At 48.0% G+C, this 24,067-nt stretch overlaps 1 protein-coding gene across 1 annotated transcript in view; it reads left to right on the top strand.

Moving 5' to 3' along the window:
• LOC134949761 (rap guanine nucleotide exchange factor 1-like) overlaps positions 1–24,067 on the top strand; it is a 149,916-nt gene that overhangs the window by 107,027 nt on the left and 18,822 nt on the right. The window contains exons 5-6 of the mRNA XM_063938504.1: positions 8,076–8,109; positions 9,981–10,170. Of these exons, the coding sequence (XP_063794574.1) occupies positions 8,076–8,109; positions 9,981–10,170 (224 nt within the window). The remainder of the gene's footprint in view (positions 1–8,075; positions 8,110–9,980; positions 10,171–24,067) is intronic.

Genomic DNA, 24,067 nt, shown 5'->3' with positions numbered 1-24,067 from the left:
CAATTCTTTATGCGCTGCACCGACACCTGTAGTCCACTCCCACAATGCAACTGTAATTAAACACCTGATTATTCAGGGGACCCTCTGGTATCTGTGCCCGAACCCATGACAAGCCGGGGCAGAGTAAGCGAGATGCACTATACACAGTGACTGCAGATTTTGCATACCTAGTACCAGTGGGGTTTTACACAAACTTACTCTTGCCTTGCCATGTTTCTGGCACCCTTACCATGACAACATCCCTAAGGATTAATTTCTATACACTATACCAGACCTGGCCAGCTATTGCACTGAGAGAATGGACACACATGAATGAGAGTGACTGCAGGGTTCGATTTAATTACCCACCATTCAGTGCAGCCATATGACGTATTTGTGGTGCCTCTGGAATCTCTCAGATGTATGTCCCCAGCCCCATAGAGCGAGTATGCGGCAAGATTGAGCTGCAATGGAGGCTATTTGCATTGACCCCATACTGTAAAGGACAAGATTATGTATATTGGCAGACTGCAGCAATATGCACTTCTGCAGTTCAGTAAAATCTTAAATCATTATACATTCTGGGGTATATTCAATAACTGTCGGAAGCTGCCGTGTTGTCGGGAAGATGGCAGCTTTCAACAGTTTTAGGTCGGAAGGGGTTCCGACCTATTCATTACGGCCCCATTTATTCTGACAAGTCTGGAAACCTGACTTGTCGGAATGCACGTTGATCGGTGGCTTCAGCCGCCGATCAGCGTGCATTGTCGGAAGCGGGCCAAACCGGACAGGTTTAGCCCCGTTTCCGACAATCTCAATCCGACTTTAAAAAAGAGTCGGATTGAGATGAGGGAGCTGAGACCAGGAGACGGGGAGTGGGGGTCGAGATCCCGCTTACTGGAGCCGGGTGGATGCTGCCGTGAGCCTCTGCTGCTGCAGCCGCTGCTCCCCCATGTCGTCCTCTCCTTTCCCCATCTGCTTCATCTCCTCCACTGCTCTCCCCACCGCGGCAGACCTCTCACCCCCGGTGCCACTGACCGCTCCCCCTCACCTCCGGCGCCGCTGACAGCTCCCTCTGCCGCTGCTGTCAGCGCACCCGCAGCGCTGACAGCAGCAGCAGGTCAGGAAACAGGGAGCGGCCAAATCCGACGGTCAGATTTGGCCGCTCTTTTGAATAGGGGTTGTCTTGTCCATTCCGACAACTGCATGTCGGAATGGACCCGACTCTTATTGAATATACTCCTCTGTCTCAAACAATTTCCTATATACCAATATAAGAGGAATATGTAAAAGATAAATAAATTGGGTGAGATTGCCTCTACATTGCATGGAATAAGGTCCTTTATCACCATTTCTTTGGATGCAATTCTGGCAATAGATCAGTATGAGTGAGTGTCACCGCATGGTCAGTGCATTGAGAAGTCTGGATGCACCTCCGTAACCTGCAAGAGCTGTGGGCCGCTACCTCTATCATGTGTCAGGCTCACCTGCTTTTGACGTTCAATGGAAATTTCTCTAACGTCCTAGTGGATGCTGGGGACTCCGTAAGGACCATGGGGAATAGACGGGCTCCGCAGGAGACTGGGCACTCTAAAGAAAGATTAGGTACTATCTGGTGTGCACTGGCTCCTCCCTCTATGCCCCTCCTCCAGACCTCAGTTAGAATCTGTGCCCGGCCAGAGCTGGGTGCTCCTAGTGGGCTCTCCTGAGCCTGCTAGAAAAATAAAGTATTTTGTAGGTTTTTTATTTTCAGTGAGCTTCTGCTGGCAACAGACTCACTGCAACGTGGGACTGAGGGGAGAGAAGCAAACCTACCTATCTGCAGCTAGGTTGCGCTTCTTAGGCCACTGGACACCATTAGCTCCAGAGGGATCGAACACAGGTACCTAACCTTGATCGTCCGTTCCCGGAGCCACGCCGCCGTCCCCCTCGCAGAGCCAGAAGAACAGAAGCTTGAAGACATCGAAATCGGCGGCAGAAGACTACTGTCTTCACTTAAGGTAGCGCACAGCACTGCAGCTGTGCACCATCGCTCCCAGCACACCTTCACACTCCGGTCACTGTAGGGTGCAGGGCGCTGGGGGGTGGGCGCCCTGGGCAGCAATTTAAGTACCTTTTGGCAAGAGAGTACATATATACAGTCAGGCACTGTATATATGTACAAACCCCCGCCATTTTTTACACACAGAAGCGGGACAGAAGCCCGACGCTGAGGGGGCGGGGCCTTCTTCCTCATCACATCAGCGCCATTTTCTCTTCACAGCTCCGCTGGAAAGAAGCTCCCCAGGCTCTCCCCTGCAGTATCCAGGTGCACAAAGGGTAGAAAGAGAGGGGGGGGCACATACATTTATGCGCAAATTTGTTATATACAGCGGCTACTGGGTAAACACTAAATTTTAGTAATCCCTGGGTTATATAGCGCTGGGGTGTGCGCTGGCATTCTCTCTCTCTGTCTCCCCAAAAGCCTTTGTGGGGTTCTGTCCTCAGTCAGAGCATTCCCTGTGTGTGTGCGGTGTGTCGGTACGTCAGTGTCGACATGTTTGATGAGGAAGGATACGTGGAGGCGGAGCAAGTGCATATGAATGTGGTGTCACTGCCGACGGCGCCGACACCGGATTGGATGGATATGTGGAAGGTGTTAAATGATAATGTAAACTCCTTACATAAAAGGTTGGACAAAGCTGAAGCCTTGGGACAGTCAGGGTCTCACCCAGTGTCTGATCCCACAGCTCAGAGGCCGTCAGGGTCTCATAAGCGCCCACTATCCCAGTTAGTCGACACAGATGTCGACATAGAGTCTGACTCCAGTGTCGACGACGATGAGGCTAAGTTGCAGCCTAAAATGACTAAAGCCATCCGCTACATGATTATAGCAATGAAAGACGTATTACACATTGCTGAGGAAATCCCTGTCCCTGACAAGAGGATTCATATGTTTGGGGAGAAAAAACAAGAAGTGACTTTCCCCCCTTCACATGAATTAAATGAATTATGTGAAAAAGCCTGGGAATCCCCTGAAAGGAAGGTAATAATTTCCAAGAGATTACTTATGGCGTATCCTTTCCCGCCAATGGACAGGTTACGCTGGGAATCCTCTCCTAGGGTAGACAAGGCGTTAACACGCTTGTCTAAGAAGGTGGCCCTACCGTCTCAGGATACGGCCGCCCTAAAGGATCCTGCGGATAGAAAGCAGGAAGCTATCCTGAAGGCTGTTTATACACATTCTGGTACACTACTCAGGCCAGCAATTGCTTCGGCCTGGATGTGTAGTGCGGTAGCAGCCTGGACTGACAATCTCTCGGAGGAGTTAGATACCCTAGACAGGGATACAATTCTAATGACCCTGGGACATATTAAAGACGCTGTCCTATATATGCGGGATGCCCAGACGGACATTTGCTTACTGGGCTCTAGAGTAAACGCAATGTCCATTTCCGCCAGAAGGGTCTTATGGACTCGGCAATGGACAGGGGATGCTGATTCTAAAAAACATATGGAGGTTCTCCCGTATAAGGGTGAGGAATTGTTTGGGGACGGTCTCTCGGACCTGGTTTCCACAGCTACAGATGGGAAGTCAAAATTCTTGCCGTATGTTTCCTCACAGCCTAAGAAAGCACTGTATTACCAAATGCAGTAATTTCGTCCTCAATAAAGCAAGAAGGTCAGGGGTGCATCCTTTCTTGCCAGAGGCAGGGGTAAAGGAAAAAAGCTGCATCATGCAGCTAGTTCCCAGGAACAAAAGTCCTCCCCGGGTTCCACTAAATCTACCGCATGACGCTGGGGCTCCACAGGCGGAGCCAGGAGCGGTGGGGGCGCGTCTCAAAAATTTCAGCCACCAGTGGGTTTGTTCACAGGTGGATCCTTGGGCGATACAAGTTGTGTCGCAGGGATACAAGCTGGATTTCGAAGTGACGCCCCCTCAACGTTTCCTGAAATCAGCCTTGCCAGCTTCTCCCATGGAGAGGGAGGTAGTGTTGGCGGCAATTCACAAACTATATCTCCAGCAGGTGGTGGTAAAGGTTCCCCTTCTTCAACAGGGAAGGGGCTACTACTCCACCATGTTTGTGGTACCGTACCAAAACCGAACGGTTCGGTCAGACCCATTTTGAATTTGAAGTCCCTGAACATTTATCTGAGGAAATTCAAATTCAAAAGGGAATCGCTCAGAGCGGTCATTGCAAGCCTGGAAGAGGGGGATTTTATGGTGTCTCTGGACATCAAGGATGCTTACTTGCATGTCCCCATTCATCCTCCTCATCAGGAGTACCTCAGGTTTGTGGTACAGGACTGTCATTACCAATTCCAGACGCTGCCATTTGGACTGTCCACGGCGCCGAGAATATTTACCAAGGTGATGGCAGAGATGATGGTGCTCCTTCGGAAGCAAGGAGTTACAATTATCCCATACTTGGACGATCTCCTCATAAAGGCGAGATTCAGGGAGCAGTTGCTGATCAACGTGGCACACTCTCAGGATGTATTGCGACAGCACGGCTGGATCCTGAATATTCCAAAGTCGCAGCTGATTCCTACGACACGTCTGCCCTTCCTGGGCATGATTCTGGACACAGACCAGAAGAAGGTGTTTCTCCCGGAGGAGAAGGCTCAGGAGCTCGTGACTCTGGTCAAAGGTCTCCTCAAACCAAAACTGGTATCGGTGCATCACTGCACGCGAGTCCTGGGAAAGATGGTGGCGTCATACGAAGCCATTCCCTTCGGCAGGTTCCATGCAAGGATCTTTCAGTGGTATCTGCTGGACAAGTGGTCCTGATCGCATCTTCAGATGCATCGGCTGATCACCCTATCCCCCAGGGCCAGGGTGTCTCTTCTGTGGTGGAGGCAGAGTGCTCACCTACTCGTGATCCAGTCAGACAACATCACTGCGGTCCCCCATGTAAACCGCCAGGGCGGCACAAGAAGCAGGGTGGCAATGGCGGAAGCCACCAGGATTCTTCGTTGGGCGGAAAATAACATACAAGCACTGTCAGCAGTGTTCATTCCAGGAGTGGACAACTGGGAAGCAGACTTCCTCAGCAGACACGACCTACACCCGGGAGAATGGGGACTTCATCAAGAAGTCTTCTTGCAGATTGTAAGTCGTTGGGAAATGCCACAAGTGGACATGATGGTGTCCCGTCTCAACAAAAAGCTAACAAGGTATTGCGCCAGGTCAAGGGACCCTCAGGCAATAGCTGTGGATGCTCTGGTAACGCCGTGGGTGTTCCAGTCAGTCTATGTGTTTCCTCCTCTACCTCTCATACCCAAGGTGTTGAGGATCGTAAGGATAAAACGAGTAAAAACTATACTCATTGTTCTGGATTGGCCAAGAAGAACTTGGTACCCGGAACTGCAAGAAATGCTCACAGAGGACCCATGGACTCTGCCTCTCAGACAGGACCTGTTGCAACAGGTGCCCTGTCTGTTCCAAGACTTACCGCGGCTGCGTTTGACGGCATGGCGGTTGAACGCCGGATCCTAGCAGAAAAGGGCATTCCGGAGGAAGTTATTCCTACGCTAATAAATGCTAGGAAGGACGTGACAGCAAAGCATTATCACCGGATATGGCGAAAATATGTTGCTTGGTGTGAGGCCAGGAAGGCCCCTACAGAGGAATTCCAGCTTGGGCGATTCCTACACTTCCTGCAGTCAGGTGTGACTATGGGCCTAAAACTAGGGTCCATAAAGGTCCAGATTTCGGCCATACACATTTTCTTTTAAAAGGAACTTGCTTCACTGCCTGAGGTTCAGACATTTGTTAAAGGAGTGCTGCATATTCAGCCCCCTTTTGTGCCACCAGTGGCACCGTGGGATCTCAACGTAGTTTTGGATTTCCTGAAATCCCACTGGTTTGAGCCACTTAAGACAGTGGAGCTCAAGTATCTCACTTGGAAAGTGGTCATGCTGTTGGCCTTGGCTTCGGCTAGGCGTGTGTCAGAATTGGCGGCTTTATCATGTAAAAGCCCCTACCTGATTTTCCATGCAGATAGGGCAGAATTGCGGACCCGTCCGCAGTTTCTGCCAAAGGTGGTATCATCTTTTCATCTGAACCAACCTATTGTGGTGCCTGCGGCTACTCGTGACTTGGAGGACTCCAAGTTACTCGATGTAGTCTGGGCTTTGAAGATTTATGTTTCTAGAACGACTGGACTCAGAAAGACTGACTCGCTGTTTATACTGTATGCACCCAACAAGCTGGGTGCATCTGCTTCAAAGCAAACTATTGCTCGCTGGATCTGTAACACAATTCAGCAGGCTCATTCTGCGGCAGGATTGCCGCATCCAAAATCAGTAAAAGCCCATTCCACAAGGAAGGTGGGTTCTTCTTGGGCGGCTGCCCGAGGGGTCTCGGCATTACAACTTTGCCGAGCAGCTACTTGGTCGGGTTCAAACACTTTTACTAAGTTCTACAAGTTTGATACCCTGTCTAAGGAGGACCTTGAGTTTGCTAATTCGGTGCTGCAGAGTCATCCGCACTCTCCCGCCCGTTTGGGAGCTTTGGTATAATCCCCATGGCCCTTACGGAGTCCCCAGCATCCACTAGGACGTTAGAGAAAATAAGATTTTACTCACCGGTAAATCTATTTCTCGTAGTTCGTAGTGGATGCTGGGCGCCCGTCCCAAGTGCGGACTTTCTGCAATACGTGTATATAATTATTGCGTAATAAAGGGTTTTTGTTATGAGCCATCTGTTCAGTGAGGCTCAGGTTATGTTCATACTGTTAACTGGGTAAGTTTATCACAAGTTGTACGATGTGATTGGTGTGACTGGTATGAGTCTTACCCTGGGTCCAAATCCTTTCCTTGTAATGTCAGCTCTTCCGGGCACAGTTTCCTTAACTGAGGTCTGGAGGAGGGACATAGAGTGAGGAGCCAGTGCACACCAGATATAGTACCTAATCTTTCTTTAAAGTGCCCAGTCTCCTGCGGAGCCCGTCTATTCCCCATGGTCCTTACGGAGTCCCCAGCATCCACTACGGACTACGAGAAATAGATTTACCGGTGAATAAAATCTTATTATTTACATCACAACACTCAGATAGCTGTGTAACAGGAGACGGAAACACGTCCCCCATAACACACAGGAAATGTCATGTCGCAGCGTCACTAGGCAAAGTAAATGTTCATTATTTATACGTTACTATACACATTGCTCATCTTCTCTATTCTCTCCATGGACTTACATCAGCCACACATGTAGGCAGGGGTGGATTGGGAACAAGGGGGGTCATTCCGAGTTGTTCGCTCGTTATTTTTTTTTCGCAACAGAGTTATTAGTCGCTAATGCGCATGCGCAATGTCCGCAGTGCGACTGCGCCAAGTAAATTTGCTATGCAGTTAGGTATTTTACTCACGGCATTACGAGGTTTTTTCTTCGTTCTGGTGATCGTAATGTGATTGACAGGAAGTGGGTGTTTCTGGGCGGAAACTGGACGTTTTATGGGTGTGTGCGAAAAAACGCTGCCGTTTCTGGGAAAAACGCGGGAGTGGCTGGAGAAACGGGGGAGTGCCTGGGCGAACGCTGGGTGTGTTTGTGACGTCAAACCAGGAACGAAACTGACTGAACTGATCGCAGTGGCAGAGTAAGTCTCGAGCTACTCAGAAACTGCTATGAAATTTCTATTCGCAATTCTGCTAATCTTTCGTTCGCAATTTTACTATGCTAGGATTCACTCCCAGTAGGAGGCGGCTTAGCGTGTGCAAAGCTGCTAAAAGCAGCTTGCGAGCGAACAACTCGGAATGACCACCAAAAAGCGGCCCTTGAAAAAATTGTACTAGTGGCCCCACTTGGGCAGCACCAGAGGTGTAAGAACTAGCCAGCATCAAGGGGGAAGTTAAAAGGAAATAAAATTAAATATTATCAGCACATTATATGATACACCTTTAGAATTTAGGAAACTATATAATTCTTTAGAAAGATATATTTTCTTGCTTATTACACCAACCGCGTATCCCGATCACTATTCACTCAATCTTATATGTCAGCCAAGCAGGTAGACAGAGCATACACTAGATTATCTGCAATCACAGGCTAAGTGGCAAAATAATTTTCATATAAGGAACTTATTTTGCATCTTATTCATTATGTCTATAAATAGGACCACATGTCCTCAAACAAAACAGGCCCCACGGGTGCGTTGGCCCACTGGGAATCTTCCCTGTGAGCTCTATGGCCAATCCGCCTCTGCATGTAGGTGTCTCCGCAGACTATTCCGGTGTCCAGGGGACAGGAGACCCTTATGTTCCTATAGACACAGGTAACTAACAGTGATGAAAGTCAGACATATATGTGCTATGTGTTAGTAATAGGGATCAGTGCATACTTGCCTACTTTTGAAAATGCATTTCAGGGAGATTGTAAAAGTAGCACTTATCAGCGTGGGTGTGTACTGCTACAACTGAGAGACGTGTCATGAAAAAAACTTACATCCAAGTGTAAATGAGCCCCAAAGTTAGTAAGATCTACTTGTTGAAGAAAACACACTGATATTTTGAAGGATTTTTCTGTGTATTGTGTTTTACAAGAGGTTCCATATACTGTAAGTGGCCACAAGAAACCTTTAAAATGCATGTAGCCATAGGGGTCATTGTGCCTTATAACCAATACAGAGAAATGGCACTGATGTTCCCATTTGAATGTATGTATCTCTGATTTCTCTTTTTTTTTCAGGGAGATTGAGGGACTATTCAGAGAGTGAGGGAGATTGCTACTATTTCAGGGAGTCTCCTGCAGAATGAGGGAGGGTAGGCAACTATGGATCAGTGGGGACAGGGGCGGCATCTGTGTGTGTGAGGGGGGTAAGTTACATCTTCCACTGGCAGCAGCTGGGTGAGATTGTGGCATCATTTGCCTAGTATTGCGCTTATGCCCATAAATCTGCTTTGTGCTGCTGAATATAATATATCAGCAGGTGCAGAGTACTCAGTGAGGCATTCCCAGGTTAGGGCGCAGGTTACTCCCCAAAATACATGTGACGATTACACATCATCAGGGGCAAACGCAGGATTTCTAGGAAATGATATACGCTGAGCTTCAGCATATTCTGCACTTACTAGTGACAACAAAGCTGTTTTCAGAATTGTTTCATATAAGGAATTGATCCATGTGTAACACGGCTGTAAATGACATGACGCTTATTCACCGAACCTGTTTCTTTCTTGCAGGATTCCTGATTGCCGCTACGTGTTTCTGTTTCTTCTCATTGGCGGTAATGCTGGCCTTCTGCATTTACATCTGGTAACTCAGTGATATCATTTACAGATAAAGGGCCCTATTCAAAGTTGTTAGCAAACCGAAAAAGCCCACTAATGGGCAAAACCATGTGCACTGCAGGTGGGGCAGGTGTAACATGTGCAGAGAGAGTTGGATTTGGGTGGGGTGTGTTCAAATGGAAATCTACATTGCAGTGTAAAAATAAAGCAGCCAGTATTTACCCTGCACAGAAACAATATAACCCACCCAATTCTAACTCTCTCCGGACATGTTACATCTGCCCTACCCACAGTGCAACATGATTTTACCCATTAGTGGGATTTTTTTGTCTGCTAATAAACCTGAATAACCTTCAATGTTACAGTTTATTTACCTACAGTAGACAACAGGAGGATTAGTTATTACCAGTATAATAGAAAGGGTTAATATAGGCACTCTGCTGTCAGCGTATGAGAATATGATTTTACTGACACACTAATAGACAGTAATATGCTATATTAGCACAGCCAATAGAGTGACAATAACTTGCAGACCTGTCCCTTTTATCAGAACTCTTGTTTGCACTTAGCAGGATATATAGTGGAAAGTAGAACACAACCACTCCTGCATTGCTGTGCTATACTGTGATATCATAGGCTGCCCTGTGTTCCTGTGCTGTACTGTAATACATTATGCTACCGTGTTATATAATGTGCCTCTATACACTGCACTGTGACATCATATAGGATATAGCGACCCCAATGGTTTATGTTCTGCTACTGAACACTTTTCATTATTTTTGTACATATAGGAAGAGACCAAAGTCGGAGAGAAAGTCGGACCCCGATATTGAGGCTGGAGACAATGGCAATGGGAGCATTCTGGAAGAAGAACAGCGGGAAGAAGAAAAAGCAGAAGAAGAAACAGAAGCAAAAGAAGCAGCAGCAGAAGAAGAAGCAGCAGCAGCAGCAGAAGAAGAAGAAGAAGAAGCAGCAGCAGCAGCAGAAGAAGAAGAAGAAGCAGCAGCAGCAGCAGAAGAAGAAGAAGAAGAAGCAGCAGAAGAAGAAGAAGCAGCAGCAGAAGAAGAAGAAGCAGCAGCAGCAGAAGAAGAAGCAGCAGAAGAAGAAGAAGCAGCAGAAGAAGAAGCAGCAGAAGAAGAAGCAGCAGCAGAAGAAGCAGCAGCAGCAGAAGAAGAAGAAGCAGCAGAAGAAGAAGCAGCAGCAGAAGAAGAAGAAGCAGCAGAAGAAGAAGCAGCAGCAGCAGAAGAAGAAGAAGCAGCAGCAGCAGAAGAAGAAGAAGCAGAAGAAGAAGAAGCAGCAGAAGAAGAAGAAGCAGCAGCAGAAGAAGCAGCAGCAGCAGAAGAAGAAGAAGCAGCAGAAGAAGAAGCAGCAGCAGCAGCAGAAGAAGAAGCAGCAGCAGCAGCAGTGGACATCATTAAAGACAGAGCGGCACCAGAAGAACAAGTTTATTTTCTGGATGACAAGGAAACACAAGAGAAGGTGGAGGCTGCTATGGTTATACCACCGAACAAGCGTGTACCAATCACCAGCGGCTTTCTGTTTGATGAACGGCTACTTATGAGTACCGCCTCCCTTCTGGATTTTAGAGCTGCATGATATTTGGCGGAGGCTAATATCATGTTTGGTTTGTCAGCATCCTTAGGGTTATGCCATCAAACATTCACTAGTGGCCGGGCCCTCCAAAGTGGACAGGTCCCAAAAAAACAGACCACAGAAGAAAAACCTAGCGATCAACTTCCAGATGCTGCTTCAGAATCCCCAACAGCTGCTGCTGTAGTTCTCTTCTGCAGCCCTCCTCCTCCAGCATCTCTTCCAGATATGCAGACAGCTCCCATAGGGAAGTGTGAGCCGCTCAGTACACTCCTATGCCCCAGTGTAAGATCCACCACCTAGCTCCAGTGTTATAGCCTCCGCTTCCAGTTCCTGCCTTCCCTGTGCTCCGCTGGAAAAGTTGAAGGTCACAAAAAAGAGGAAGACCAGCAGCGAGATGGCATGATACAGTCACAACAACTGTAGACATCATACTATCAACACTGAGCCGCTTGACTGAAGATCTGAATTTGTTCAGTGCAGCTATCCGCAGGGTCACCATGAGTCACCATTGACTTGACAGCACTTAACAGCAGCCGCAGCACTATCCTGATAAATCATCCTGTGGCCACCCTGAGACTCTCCCCATCATTAGATGTCCTCCTGGGGGTGTTGCTGTCGGGCTCTGGACCTCCATTGTGCCCCCCATCCAGTAATATATTGGAGCAGGCTAGGATAGGGACTTGCAGAATATTGGGGTCCCTTGACGTGGCTGCAAGCTTAAATGTTTTGATCAAAACATGACCAAATCCCCTCTGTTTTATTTGCTACATACACTCAGATTTGTAGTATGTTATTGTTAGTGACAACAGCTAATGGATTCTTCTTTGTATACATATATGGCATGAATATGGCTACCAGCTGGTACAATATGTACAATATGGTAAAGCCGAGCACGGGCATATTTCTTTTCTGTTTTGTTTCCAAATATTTTTCCTAGTGCTGTCATGGCAGTGTACAATTAAGTCTATAAATTGCCTTCTTGGGTTTGGCTCACAGGCCAGCCCTGTATGGATGTTCCCCTATGTAGGTGGAAGGTACATTTGCCTGCATTGCAATGGCGTGCTGAGTCTATAGGCTAGGTTAGGGACTTTCAGAATATTGGGGTCCCTTGATGATGGGCTACAATATACCTCCAAACTGTCCTGCATTCAGTGGATTACTCCCGTTTTCCTAGGACTGTCCCGCTATCTCCCTCGTGGGCTGTAATATGCCCTGTGGTTGTAGGGTAGTTGGGAGAGCACACACCACTGCTCTACATACACCCCCACAGTGATGGGAATGGGAAGCTCCACCCACTTTCACATAGGCTATGCCCTCTTTAAGATCACATGTGTGCGCCTTTGCGGTTGCTGCCGCTCCATTGACCACAATGTTGGGAGGTATGCTACAAGCCAAAATGTTCTGATCAAAATATGACCAAATCCCCTCTTTGCTACATACACACAGATTTGAAGTATAATATCATTAGCGCTGATAGCAAATGTCTATCTATCTATCTATCTATCTATCTATCTATCTATCTATCTATCTATCTATCTATCTATCTATCTATCCATCTATACACATGCACAAGGTATAAATATATTTACTTTACATACACAAGGTGTAGTGTATGTGTGTGTGTGTGTGTGTGTGTGTGTGTGTGTGTGTGTGTGTGTGTGTGTGTGTGTGTGTGTGTGTATGTATACTGTGTGTGTTTGTATATATATGTGCGTGTGTGTGCAGCGCCCGTTACACAGTACATAAGCAAATGAGCAAACAATAAAACAGTACTCACAGTTCAAGACGATATAGGATAGGTATAGAAAACCCGGGGTTAGGTGCCATCAAAGTGAGTATGGAGTATAGGATATATATATATATATATACATACTTTGTGCTGAAAGGGAACTGGGGGTGGGGCAGAGGTGGGCAGTGATGTGGGTGGAGCTACCACAGGGGTGGGGCATAAATTGGTGCATAAAAATGCAGTTTATGCTATGTGGGTGGTGCCCATTTATAGCATAAACATTTTAATGGGACAATGGCCCTCATTCCGAGTTGTTCGCTCGGTATTTTTCATCGCATCGCAGTGAAAATCCGCTTAGTACGCATGCGCAATGTTCGCACTGCGACTGCGCCAAGTAACTTTACTATGAAGAAAGTATTTTTACTCACGGCTTTTTCTTCGCTCCGGCGATCGTAATGTGATTGACAGGAAATGGGTGTTACTGGGCGGAAACACGGCGTTTCAGGGGCGTGTGGCTGAAAACGCTACCGTTTCCGGAAAAAACGCAGGAGTGGCCGGAGAAACGGTGGGAGTGCCTGGGCGAACGCTGGGTGTGTTTGTGACGTCAACCAGGAACGACAAGCACTGAACTGATCGCACAGGCAGAGTAAGTCTGGAGCTACTCTGAAACTGCTAAGTAGTTAGTAATCGCAATATTGCGCCTACGTCGGTCGCAATTTTAAGAAGCTAAGATTCACTCCCAGTAGGCGGCGGCTTAGCGTGTGTAACTCTGCTACATTCGCCTTGCGAGCGAACAACTCGGAATGAGGGCCCATATGCGCAGATGTAAAGTGCCACAAAAAAAGTGTGGTCTCGCAAGTGAGAGACATATGATCTCACAGTAAAGCATCTGACACTATATTATGCCGCATACAGTAATGCCCAACACCATATTAAGCCCTACACAGTAATGCCCCTGACAAGATATTATGCCACACACAGTATTGCCCCAGACACCATATTATGCCCCACAATAATGCCCCTGACAATATATTAAGCCCCACACAGTAATGCCCCTGACACCAAATTATGACCCCATAGTAATGCCCTGAAACCATGTTATGCTCCCACAGTAATGCCCAACACCATATTAAGCCCCACACAGTAATGCCCCAACATCATATTATGCCCCACACAGTAATGCCCCTGACACCATGTTATGCCCAACATTAATGTACCTGACAGTATATTAAGCCCCACACAGAAATGCCTCTAACACCATATTATGACCCCAAAGTAATGTCCTGGCACCATATTATGCCCCCACAGTAATGCTCCGACACCATATTATGCCCCCACAGTAATGCCTCTGACACCACATTTTACCACCACAGTAATGGCCAGACACATTATGCCCTCACAGTTATGACCCAACACCATATAATTGTTAGGGTCTCCTGCCCTGTGCTGCCACGTCGTCATGGCAACCGGGAGACAAGTGCTAGCGGAGTAACCTGAGCGCAGCTGATACTCCGGTTCGGGTCTTTTGCTGTGCAGTGGTTACAGGCTCTGTGCACGGCAGGGGATCCGGTGCTGGTTTTTGTGCTCACAGTCTGTGAGGTCTGAGTGGGGCGTGGACAGCACCTGCTTTATAAGGCCTCTTCTCAGGTTAAGCAGATGCTGCTGAATCTTTGTTGGTTAGTCAGTTCCTGAAAGTTAGCCAGTACTGTGTAGCTTTGTATTTGTTGTTGCTTACTGCAAATAGGCCTGGGGATTTGGTACTACACTCTGCCAATCCAGACCTAGCAGTAAGACTGGAGTCAGTCGTTTAACCTGCTGGGGTTCTTTTGCTACTCTGTGAACTTAGCAGGTTTGCGGCTGTATTCTCAGACTGCCTGCCTAAATCCTGTCTCACTGTGCAAGGTGTTCAGGTATTCAGTTTAGTGGCAGTAAGCTGAACCTGTGCACTGCAAGTGAGGATTAGGATTGTGGAGACTCTCCTTGTGTCTATCATTCCATCTCTGACCAAGGAGTTTACTGCCACACCCGTTGGTAACCCTTTAGGGTTTTGCTGTTGCCCTTAGCAACAGCATTTCGGGTTCTCTACGTATTAAAACACAACATCTTGCTTTTTTCATCTGAGCATTCCTAATAATAGGGAGACACCCAGTTTCTTAGCCTCTGGGCTTCTCTGTTCACTTTGTGTTTATTTTGTTACCCTATCACCTTCTGTGTACGTAATGTCATATTCCCCAGTCTGTCTGTGAGTTCATTTGTTTTGCATCCCTATCCGTTCAGACACCAGTACATTCCTGCAGGCACTGGTGTGCATAACAGTTCAGACACCAGTACATTCCTGCAGGCACTGGTGTGCATAACAGTTCAGACACCAGTACATTCCTGCAGGCACTGGTGTGCATAACATATTCAGCAGCCTAATACTCCTGTTGAAATTTTGTGGGAATATGGAGCATACCCCTCAAAATACGTTGCAACAGGTGGTCGATCAGGTGCAGGTCCTGACTCGACAATTTAATGATTTGTCCATTAAAATGCACACCTCCCAGGCCGCTGGCGGAACTCCTGCAGCAGCAGCACCTTCAGGGGTTAAGGAGCCGAAAGTAAATCTCCCGGATCGTTTTTCTGGAGATCGCTCGCAGTTCTTTTGTTTCAAGGAGAGCTGCAAGCTGTACTTCCAGCTTAGGCCTCAGTCTTCAGGGTCGGAGATTCAGCGGGTGGGCATAGTGATTTCCTTGCTACAAGGAGACCCACAGGTCTGGGCATATGGGTTGCTGCCTGACTGTCCGTCGCTTAAAAGTGTTGATGCTTTTTTTACGGCACTGGGCATGTTGTATGATGTCCCTGACAAGACGGCCTCAGCCGAGGCTCAGATTTCGATCCTTAAGCAAGGGCGAAGGCCAGTTGAGGTTTACTGTACGGAGTTTCGGAGGTTGGCCCATGATACCCAGTGGTATGACCCAGCCCTGAGACACCAGTACCAAAGAGGTCTTTCTAACCAGATAAAAGACCAACTGGTACAATATCCCTTGCCTGATAGCTTGGATCAGCTCATGCAGTTATCCATCCGGGTGGATAGACGGCTGAGAGAGCGTAGGCTTGAAAGGGAGACCGAGGTTTCCTTATTTCCCAAGGGAACCTCAGACTCTGAGGAATTTTCCGAGGAGCCTATGCAGATTGGGGCTACCCGCCTCTCCTCGCGTGAGAAGACGCGGAGGAGACAGCAGGGGTTGTGTTTGTACTGTGGGAATAAAGGTCATGTGGTAGTATCATGCCCAGAAAAGCCGGAAAACTTCAGGGCCTGAGGGTGATGGGAAATATCCTGTCAGGCCAGAAGTCAGAATTTCCCAAGAAGACTTTTATCATTCCGGTGACCTTGAAGATCCTCGGTCAAGCTGTCAAGACTGAGGCCTTTGTGGACAGTGGGGCCGACGGGGTTTTTATGGACCGCCAATTCGCCCTGAAACACTCTGTTCCCTTAGTACCCTTGGCATCGGAAATTGAGATTTGTGGGTTAAACGGGGAACCATTATCCCAAGGTAAAATTACCTCTTGCACTAGCCAGATTTCTTTGTTTATTGGAGCCACCCACTCTGAAAAATTGTCCTTTTATGTGACTGACTGTACTTTTGCCCCATTGGTGTTGAGGTTACCCTGGTTAAGGGCCCACAATCCTCAATTTGACTGGGTGTCTGGGGAGATTCTTAGTTGGGGTACTGATTGTTTCAGGAGTTACTTGAGCCTTCCAGTCAGGCTCTCGCAGCTAAGTTTGCCAGGATTGCCAGGGTGTTATGCAGATTTTGCGGACGTGTTCTCCAAAAAAGTTGCAGAGGTACTACCTCCCCATCGCCCCTATGACTGTGCCATTGATTTGTTGCCAAATGCTAAGCTTCCCAAGAGCAGGTTGTACTCCCTGTCACGTCCTGAGACTCAGGCTATGGCAGAGTACATTCAGGAGAACTAGGCTAAGGGATTTATCAGAACTTCACAGTCTCCAGTTGGGTCGGGGTTCTTCTTTGTGGGTAAAAAGGACGGTTCGTTGCGACCCTGCATCGACTTCAGGGAATTGAACCGTATCACGATTAAAAACTCATACCCACTGCCTCTCATTTCGGTCTTGTTTGACCAGCTTCGTACTGCCACCATTTTTTCTAAGATTGACCTATGCGGGGCGTACAATCTAATCCGAATAAGAGAGGGGGATGAATGAAAGACTGCCTTTAATACCCACTCAGGGCATTATGAATATTTGGTGATGCCTTTTGGGCTCTGTAATGCCCTGGCAGTCTTCCAGGGTTTCATGAACGATGTACTCAGGGAATATTTGGATAGATTCTTAGTTGTATACTTAGATGACATCCTAATCTTCTCCCATTCCCTGGAGGAACATCGGAAGCATGTACGCTTAGTCCTCCAGAAACTCAGAGACCACCGGCTTGGGGCCAAGCTGGAGAAGTGCGAATTTGAAGTTCAGCAAATCGCATTTCTAGGATATATTATCTCCCCAGAAGGTTTCCAAATGGAGGGTTCCAAGGTACAGGCAGTCCTGGATTGGGTGCAGCCCACTAGTTTGAAGGCGCTTCAGCGTTTCCTGGGCTTTGCGAATTTTTATAGACGATTTATCGCTGGATTTTCGTCTATAGTGGCGCCCTTGGTGGCACTCACTAAGAAAGGGGGGGATGTTGCTCACTGGTCTTGTGAGGCTAAAGCGGCTTTTGCCCGTCTCAAAAGGGCATTTGTCTCGGCCAAGGTGCTGCGACACCCAGATCCAGAGCGTCTTTTTGTGGTGGAGGTGGATGCCTCTGAGATGGGTATTGGGGCAGTGCTCTCTCAGATGGGAGTGTCTGATAATCGCCTTCATCCCTGTGCTTACTTTTCCAGTAAATTTTCGCCTGCCGAGATGAATTATGACGTGGGTAACCGGCAATTGTTGGCTATTAAGGATGCACTCGAGGAGTGGAGACACTGGCTTGAGGGGGCTAAGTTTGTGGTCTCAATTCTCACCGACCATAAGAATCTGGCATATTTAGAGTCAGCGAAGCGTCTCAATGCCAGGCAGGCACGATGGGCTTTGTTTTTTGCTCGCTTTAATTTTTTGATAACATATCGCCCTGGGTCAAAAAACATCAAGGCTGATGCGCTCTCGCGGAGTTTTGCTCCAATCCAGGAGACCACCGAGGAGCCGTTGCCCATTGTGTCCCCATCATGTATTAAAGTGGGCATTACCCAGGACCTCTTGTCATTAGTCCTTAGAGCACAGGAGCAGGCTCCTCCAGACCTTCCGGTAGGTCTTCTGTTTGTGCCTCCTAGGTTAAGACAGCGAGTGTTCCTGGAATTCCATGCCAAGAAGTCGGCAGGTCACCCGGGTATTGCCAGAACTCGGGAGTTGCTATCTAGGGCGGTGTGGTGGCCCTCGGTGGCTAAGGATGTGGATCAGTGGGTTCGGGCATGTGACATCTGTGCCCGAAATAAGACTCCTAGAGGGGTTCCTGTTGGCCCATTACATCCACTCTCTATCCCATCTAAGCCATGGACCCACATTTCAATGGATTTTGTGGTGGACTTGCCCAAATCCTCGGGGATGACAGCCATCTGGGTTGTCGTTGACAGGTTTTCGAAGATGGCGCACTTCGTTCCACTGGTTGGGCTGCCATCGGCCAGACGCCTGTCTGAATTATTTATGCTGCATGTTGTGCATCTCCACGGGTTGCCACTTGATGTGGTCTCTGACCGCGGATCCCAGTTTGTGGCCAAATTCTGGAGGGCATTTTGTTCCGATCTCCAGATTTCTGTCAGCTTGTCGTCAGGCTACCATCCGCAGTCTAATGGGCAGACTGAAAGGGTGAACCAGTCCTTGGAGCAGTTCCTCAGGTGTTATGTCTCCAAGTGTCAGACTGACTGGGTTGCTCATCTGTCCATGGCGGAGTTTGCCTATAACAACGCGGCTAACTCTGCTACAGGGATCTCTCCCTTCCTTTGTGTGTATGGGCATCATCCTAAGGCCAATTCTTTTGACCCCCTGGACTCCACGCCTGGTTGTTCCCCTGTGGTTTCTGTCCTTAGAGGTATTTGGAGGAAAGTGAAGAAAGCCCTTGTGTCTGTGTCATTAGTGACCAAAAGGGTTTTTGATAAGCGGAAAAGACCCTGCAGCTTCAAATTAGGAGACTTCGTCTGGTTGTCTACCAAGAATTTGAAGTTGAGACAGCCATCTCATAAGTTAGGCCCCCGGTTCATCGGCCCTTATAAAATCACCAGGGTAATCAATCCGGTGGCATTTCAGTTAGACCTGCCCCGTTCTTTGGGTATCAATAAAACATTTCATTGTTCCCTTTTAAAACGGGCGATTAGTAATCCTTCTTCCAGTGGAAGACCTTCTGCTCTTCTGATACGTGGCCAGAAGGAGTTTGTTGTTGAAAGGATTCTTGACTCCAAGATGGTTCGGGGTCGGCTGTCATTTTTGGTGCACTGGAAGGGGTATGGCCCGGAGGAGCGGTCGTGGGTGCGCAGTTGTGATCTTCATGCCCCCAGACTGATACGCTCTTTCTTCTCGCAGTTCCCCGATAAACCCGGTGGTAGGGGTTCTTTGACCCCTCGTCAGAGGGGGGGTACTGTTAGGGTCTCCTGCCCTGTGCTGCCACGTCGTCATGGCAACCGGGAGACAAGTGCTAGCGGAGTAACCTGAGCGCAGCTGATACTCCGGTTCGGGTCTTTTGCTGTGCAGTGGTTACAGGCTCTGTGCACGGCAGGGGATCCGGTGCTGGTTTTTGTGCTCACAGTCTGTGAGGTCTGAGTGGGGCGTGGACAGCACCTGCTTTATAAGGCCTCTTCTCAGGTTAAGCAGATGCTGCTGAATCTTTGTTGGTTAAGACTGCCTTTAATACCCACTCAGGGCATTATGAATATTTGGTGATGCCTTTTGGGCTCTGTAATGCCCCGGCAGTCTTCCAGGATTTCATGAACGATGTACTCAGGGAATATTTGGATAGATTCTTAGTTGTATACTTAGATGACATCCTAATCTTATCCCATTCCCTGGAGGAACATCGGAAGCATGTACGCTTAGTCCTCCAGAAACTCAGAGACCACCGGCTTGGGGCGAAGCTGGAGAAGTGCGAATTTGAAGTTCAGCAAATCGCATTTCTAGGATATATTATCTCCCCAGAAGGTTTCCAAATGGAGGGTTCCAAGGTACAGGCAGTCCTGGATTGGGTGCAGCCCACTAGTTTGAAGGCGCTTCAGCGTTTCCTGGGCTTTGCGAATTTTTATAGACGATTTATCGCTGGATTTTCGTCTATAGTGGCGCCCTTGGTGGCACTCACTAAGAAAGGGGGGGATGTTGCTCACTGGTCTTGTGAGGCTAAAGCGGCTTTTGCCCGTCTCAAAAGGGCATTTGTCTCGGCCAAGGTGCTGCGACACCCAGATCCAGAGCGTCCTTTTGTGGTGGAGGTGGATGCCTCTGAGATGGGTATTGGGGCAGTGCTCTCTCAGATGGGAGTGTCTGATAATCGCCTTCATCCCTGTGCTTACTTTTCCCGTAAATTTTCGCCTGCCGAGATGAATTATGATGTGGGTAACCGGGAATTGTTGGCTATTAAGGATGCACTCGAGGAGTGGAGACACTGGCTTGAGGGGGCTAAGTTTGTGGTCTCAATTCTCACCGACCATAAGAATCTGGCATATTTAGAGTCAGCGAAGCGTCTCAATGCCAGGCAGGCACGATGGGCTTTGTTTTTTGCTCGCTTTAATTTTTTGATAACATATCGCCCTGGGTCAAAAAACATCAAGGCTGATGCGCTCTCGCTGAGTTTTGCTCCAATCCAGGAGACCACGAGGAGCCGTTGCCCATTGTGTCCCCATCATGTATTAAAGTGGGCATTACCCAGGACCTCTTGTCATTAGTCCTTAGAGCACAGGAGCAGGCTCCTCCAGACCTTCCGGTAGGTCTTCTGTTTGTGCCTCCTAGGTTAAGACAGCGAGTGTTCCTGGAATTCCATGCCAAGAAGTCGGCAGGTCACCCGGGTATTGCCAGAACTCGGGAGTTGCTATCTAGGGCGGTGTGGTGGCCCTCGGTGGCTAAGGATGTGGATCAGTGGGTTCGGGCATGTGACATCTGTGCCCGAAATAAGACTCCTAGAGGGGTTCCTGTTGGCCCATTACATCCACTCTCTATCCCATCTAAGCCATGGACCCACATTTCAATGGATTTTGTGGTGGACTTGCCCAAATCCTCGGGGATGACAGCCACCTGGGTTGTCGTTGACAGGTTTTCGAAGATGGCGCACTTCGTTCCACTGGTTGGGCAGCCATCGGCCAGACGCCTATCTGAATTATTTATGCTGCATGTTGTGCGTCTCCACGGGTTGCCACTTGATGTGGTCTCTGACCGCGGATCCCAGTTTGTGGCCAAATTCTGGAGGGCATTTTGTTCTGATCTCCAGATTTCTGTCAGCTTGTCGTCAGGCTACCATCCGCAGTCTAATGGGCAGACTGAAAGGGTGAACCAGTCCTTGGAGCAGTTCCTCAGGTGTTATGTCTCCAAGTGTCAGACTGACTGGGTTGCTCATCTGTCCATGGCGGAGTTTGCCTATAACAACGTGGCTCACTCTGCTACAGGGATCTCTCCCTTCCTTTGTGTGTATGGGCATCATCCTAAGGCCAATTCTTTTGACCCCCTGGACTCCACGCCTGGTGGTTCCCCTGTGGTTTCTGTCCTTAGAGGTATTTGGAGGAAAGTGAAGAAAGCCCTTGTGTCTGTGTCATTAGTGACCAAAAGGGTTTTTGATAAGCGGAAAAGACCCTGCAGCTTCAAATTAGGAGACTTCGTCTGGTTGTCTACCAAGAATTTGAAGTTGAGACAGCCATCTCATAAGTTAGGCCCCCGGTTCATCGGCCCTTATAAAATCACCAGGGTAATCAATCCGGTGGCATTTCAGTTAGACCTGCCCCGTTCTTTGGGTATCAATAAAACATTTCATTGTTCCCTTTTAAAACGGGCGATTAGTAATCCTTCTTCCAGTGGAAGACCTTCTTCTCTTCTGATACGTGGCCAGAAGGAGTTTGTTGTTGAAAGGATTCGTGACTCCAAGATGGTTCGGGGTCGGCTTTCATTTTTGGTGCACTGGAAGGGGTATGGCCCGGAGGAGCGGTCGTGGGTGCGCAGTTGTGATCTTCATGCCCCCAGACTGATACGCTCTTTTTTTCTCGCAGTTCCCCGATAAACCCGGTGGTAGGGGTTCTTTGACCCCTCGTCAGAGGGGGGGTACTGTTAGGGTCTCCTGCCCTGTGCTGCCACGTCGTCATGGCAACCGGGAGACAAGTGCTAGCGGAGTAACCTGAGCGCAGCTGATACTCCGGTTCGGGTCTTTTGCTGTGCAGTGGTTACAGGCTCTGTGCACGGCAGGGGATCCGGTGCTGGTTTTTGTGCTCACAGTCTGTGAGGTCTGAGTGGGGCGTGGACAGCACCTGCTTTATAAGGCCTCTTCTCAGGTTAAGCAGATGCTGCTGAATCTTTGTTGGTTAGTCAGTTCCTGAAAGTTAGCCAGTACTGTGTAGCTTTGTATTTGTTGTTGCTTACTGCAAATAGGCCTGGGGATTTGGTACTACACTCTGCCAATCCAGACCTAGCAGTAAGACTGGAGTCAGTCGTTTAATCTGCTGGGGTTCTTTTGCTACTCTGTGAACTTAGCAGGTTTGCGGCTGTATTCTCAGACTGCCTGCCTAAATCCTGTCTCACTGTGCAAGGTGTTCAGGTATTCAGTTTAGTGGCAGTAAGCTGAACCTGTGCACTGCAAGTGAGGATTAGGATTGTGGAGACTCTCCTTGTGTCTATCATTTCATCTCTGACCAAGGAGTTTACTGCCACACCCGTTGGTAACCCTTTAGGGTTTTGCTGTTGCCCTTAGCAACAGCATTTCGGTTTCTCTACGTATTAAAACACAACATCTTGCTTTTTTCATCTGAGCATTCCTAATAATAGGGAGACACCCAGTTTCTTAGCCTCTGGGCTTCTCTGTTCACTTTGTGTTTATTTTGTTACCCTATCACCTTCTGTGTACGTAATGTCATATTCCTCAGTCTGTCTGTGAGTTCATTTATTTTGCATCCCTATCCGTTCAGACACCAGTACATTCCTGCAGGCACTGGTGTGCATAACAGTTCAGACACCAGTACATTCCTGCAGGCACTGGTGTGCATAACAGTTCAGACACCAGTACATTCCTGCAGGCACTGGTGTGCATAACAATAATGCCCCCACAGTAATGCCCAACACCATATTTTACCCCACAGTAATGCCTTTGAAATCATATTTTACCACCACAGTAATGCCCCGACACAATATTATGCCCCCACAGTTATGACCCAACACCATATTATACCCTCACAGTAATGCCCTGACACCAAATTTTGCCGCACAGTAATGTCCCTGACACCATATTATGCCAGGTAGCCCCATATACACATTACACCAGGTAGAAAGGATAAAGTGAGAGTGTGTGTGTCTCACACTCCCAGCAGCCCCGGGACCCATACATTCTCTGGTGGCTGCCTGCTGTGTATCAACAGGCAGAACCTCTGTAGCAGCTGCTACTATGCCCCAGATATCCCTAAGAGTTGAGTTGACGTGGTCTGCCGTCCTAGATGCTGTTCTCCTGTTGCCCCCTTGAGAGTCTTAATTACACATGAAGGTAACTGTATGGATTGTTCTCCTAATTTACTGGTTCACCAACATTAATTTCACCTTTATTGATCTGGTGTCTACTGTTATTTTAAAGGGTAATAATATAGACTGAAGCCCCATGAACAATTATTTGTCGCTGAATAGTTGTTGAAATATTCCCTGGGTCTAATTATAACATGTATATTAAGCCTCAAGATTTGAGATATTCAGGTTTTAATCATTGCAGACTCAGCAGTAATGTGTGGCATAATGTGTATAAGGGCTCTCCTAATGTGTGGCATAATGTGTATATGGGCTCTCCTAATGTGTGGCATAATGTGTATAAGGGCTATCCTAAAGTGTGACATAATGTGTATATATATACTTAGTGCTATTTTTAAGGAAAAAGGAACTGGGGGTGGGGCAGAGGTGGGCAGTGATGCGAGTGAAGCTAACGCAGGGGAGGGGCATAGATTGGTGTATAAAAACACAGTTTATGCTATGTGGGTGGTGCCCATTTATGGCATAAACATTTTAAAGGGTCAATATGCGCAGATGGAAAGTGCCACACAAAAAAAGCGTGATTTCGCAAGTAAGGAACATACTATGACCCCACAGTAAAGCAATGACACCATATTAAGCCCCACACAGTAATGCCCCTGATACCATATTATGCCCCACACAGTAATGCTCCTGACACCATATTATGCCATACACAGTAATGCCCCTGACATCATATTATGCCCCACACAGTAATGCCCCTGACACCATATTATGCTGCACAGTAATTCCCCTGACAATATATTAAGCCCCACACAGTAATGCCCCTGACACCATATTATGCCCCCGCAGTAATACCCCTGACACCATATTATGACCCCATAGTAATGCCCTGACACCAT

This window comes from Pseudophryne corroboree, chromosome 8 (assembly GCF_028390025.1).
Source record: "Pseudophryne corroboree isolate aPseCor3 chromosome 8, aPseCor3.hap2, whole genome shotgun sequence".
NCBI classification, from domain to species: domain Eukaryota; kingdom Metazoa; phylum Chordata; class Amphibia; order Anura; family Myobatrachidae; genus Pseudophryne; species Pseudophryne corroboree.
The sequence above is the reverse complement of the archived record's forward strand: the minus strand, read 5'-3'. Positions and strand labels throughout refer to the sequence as shown.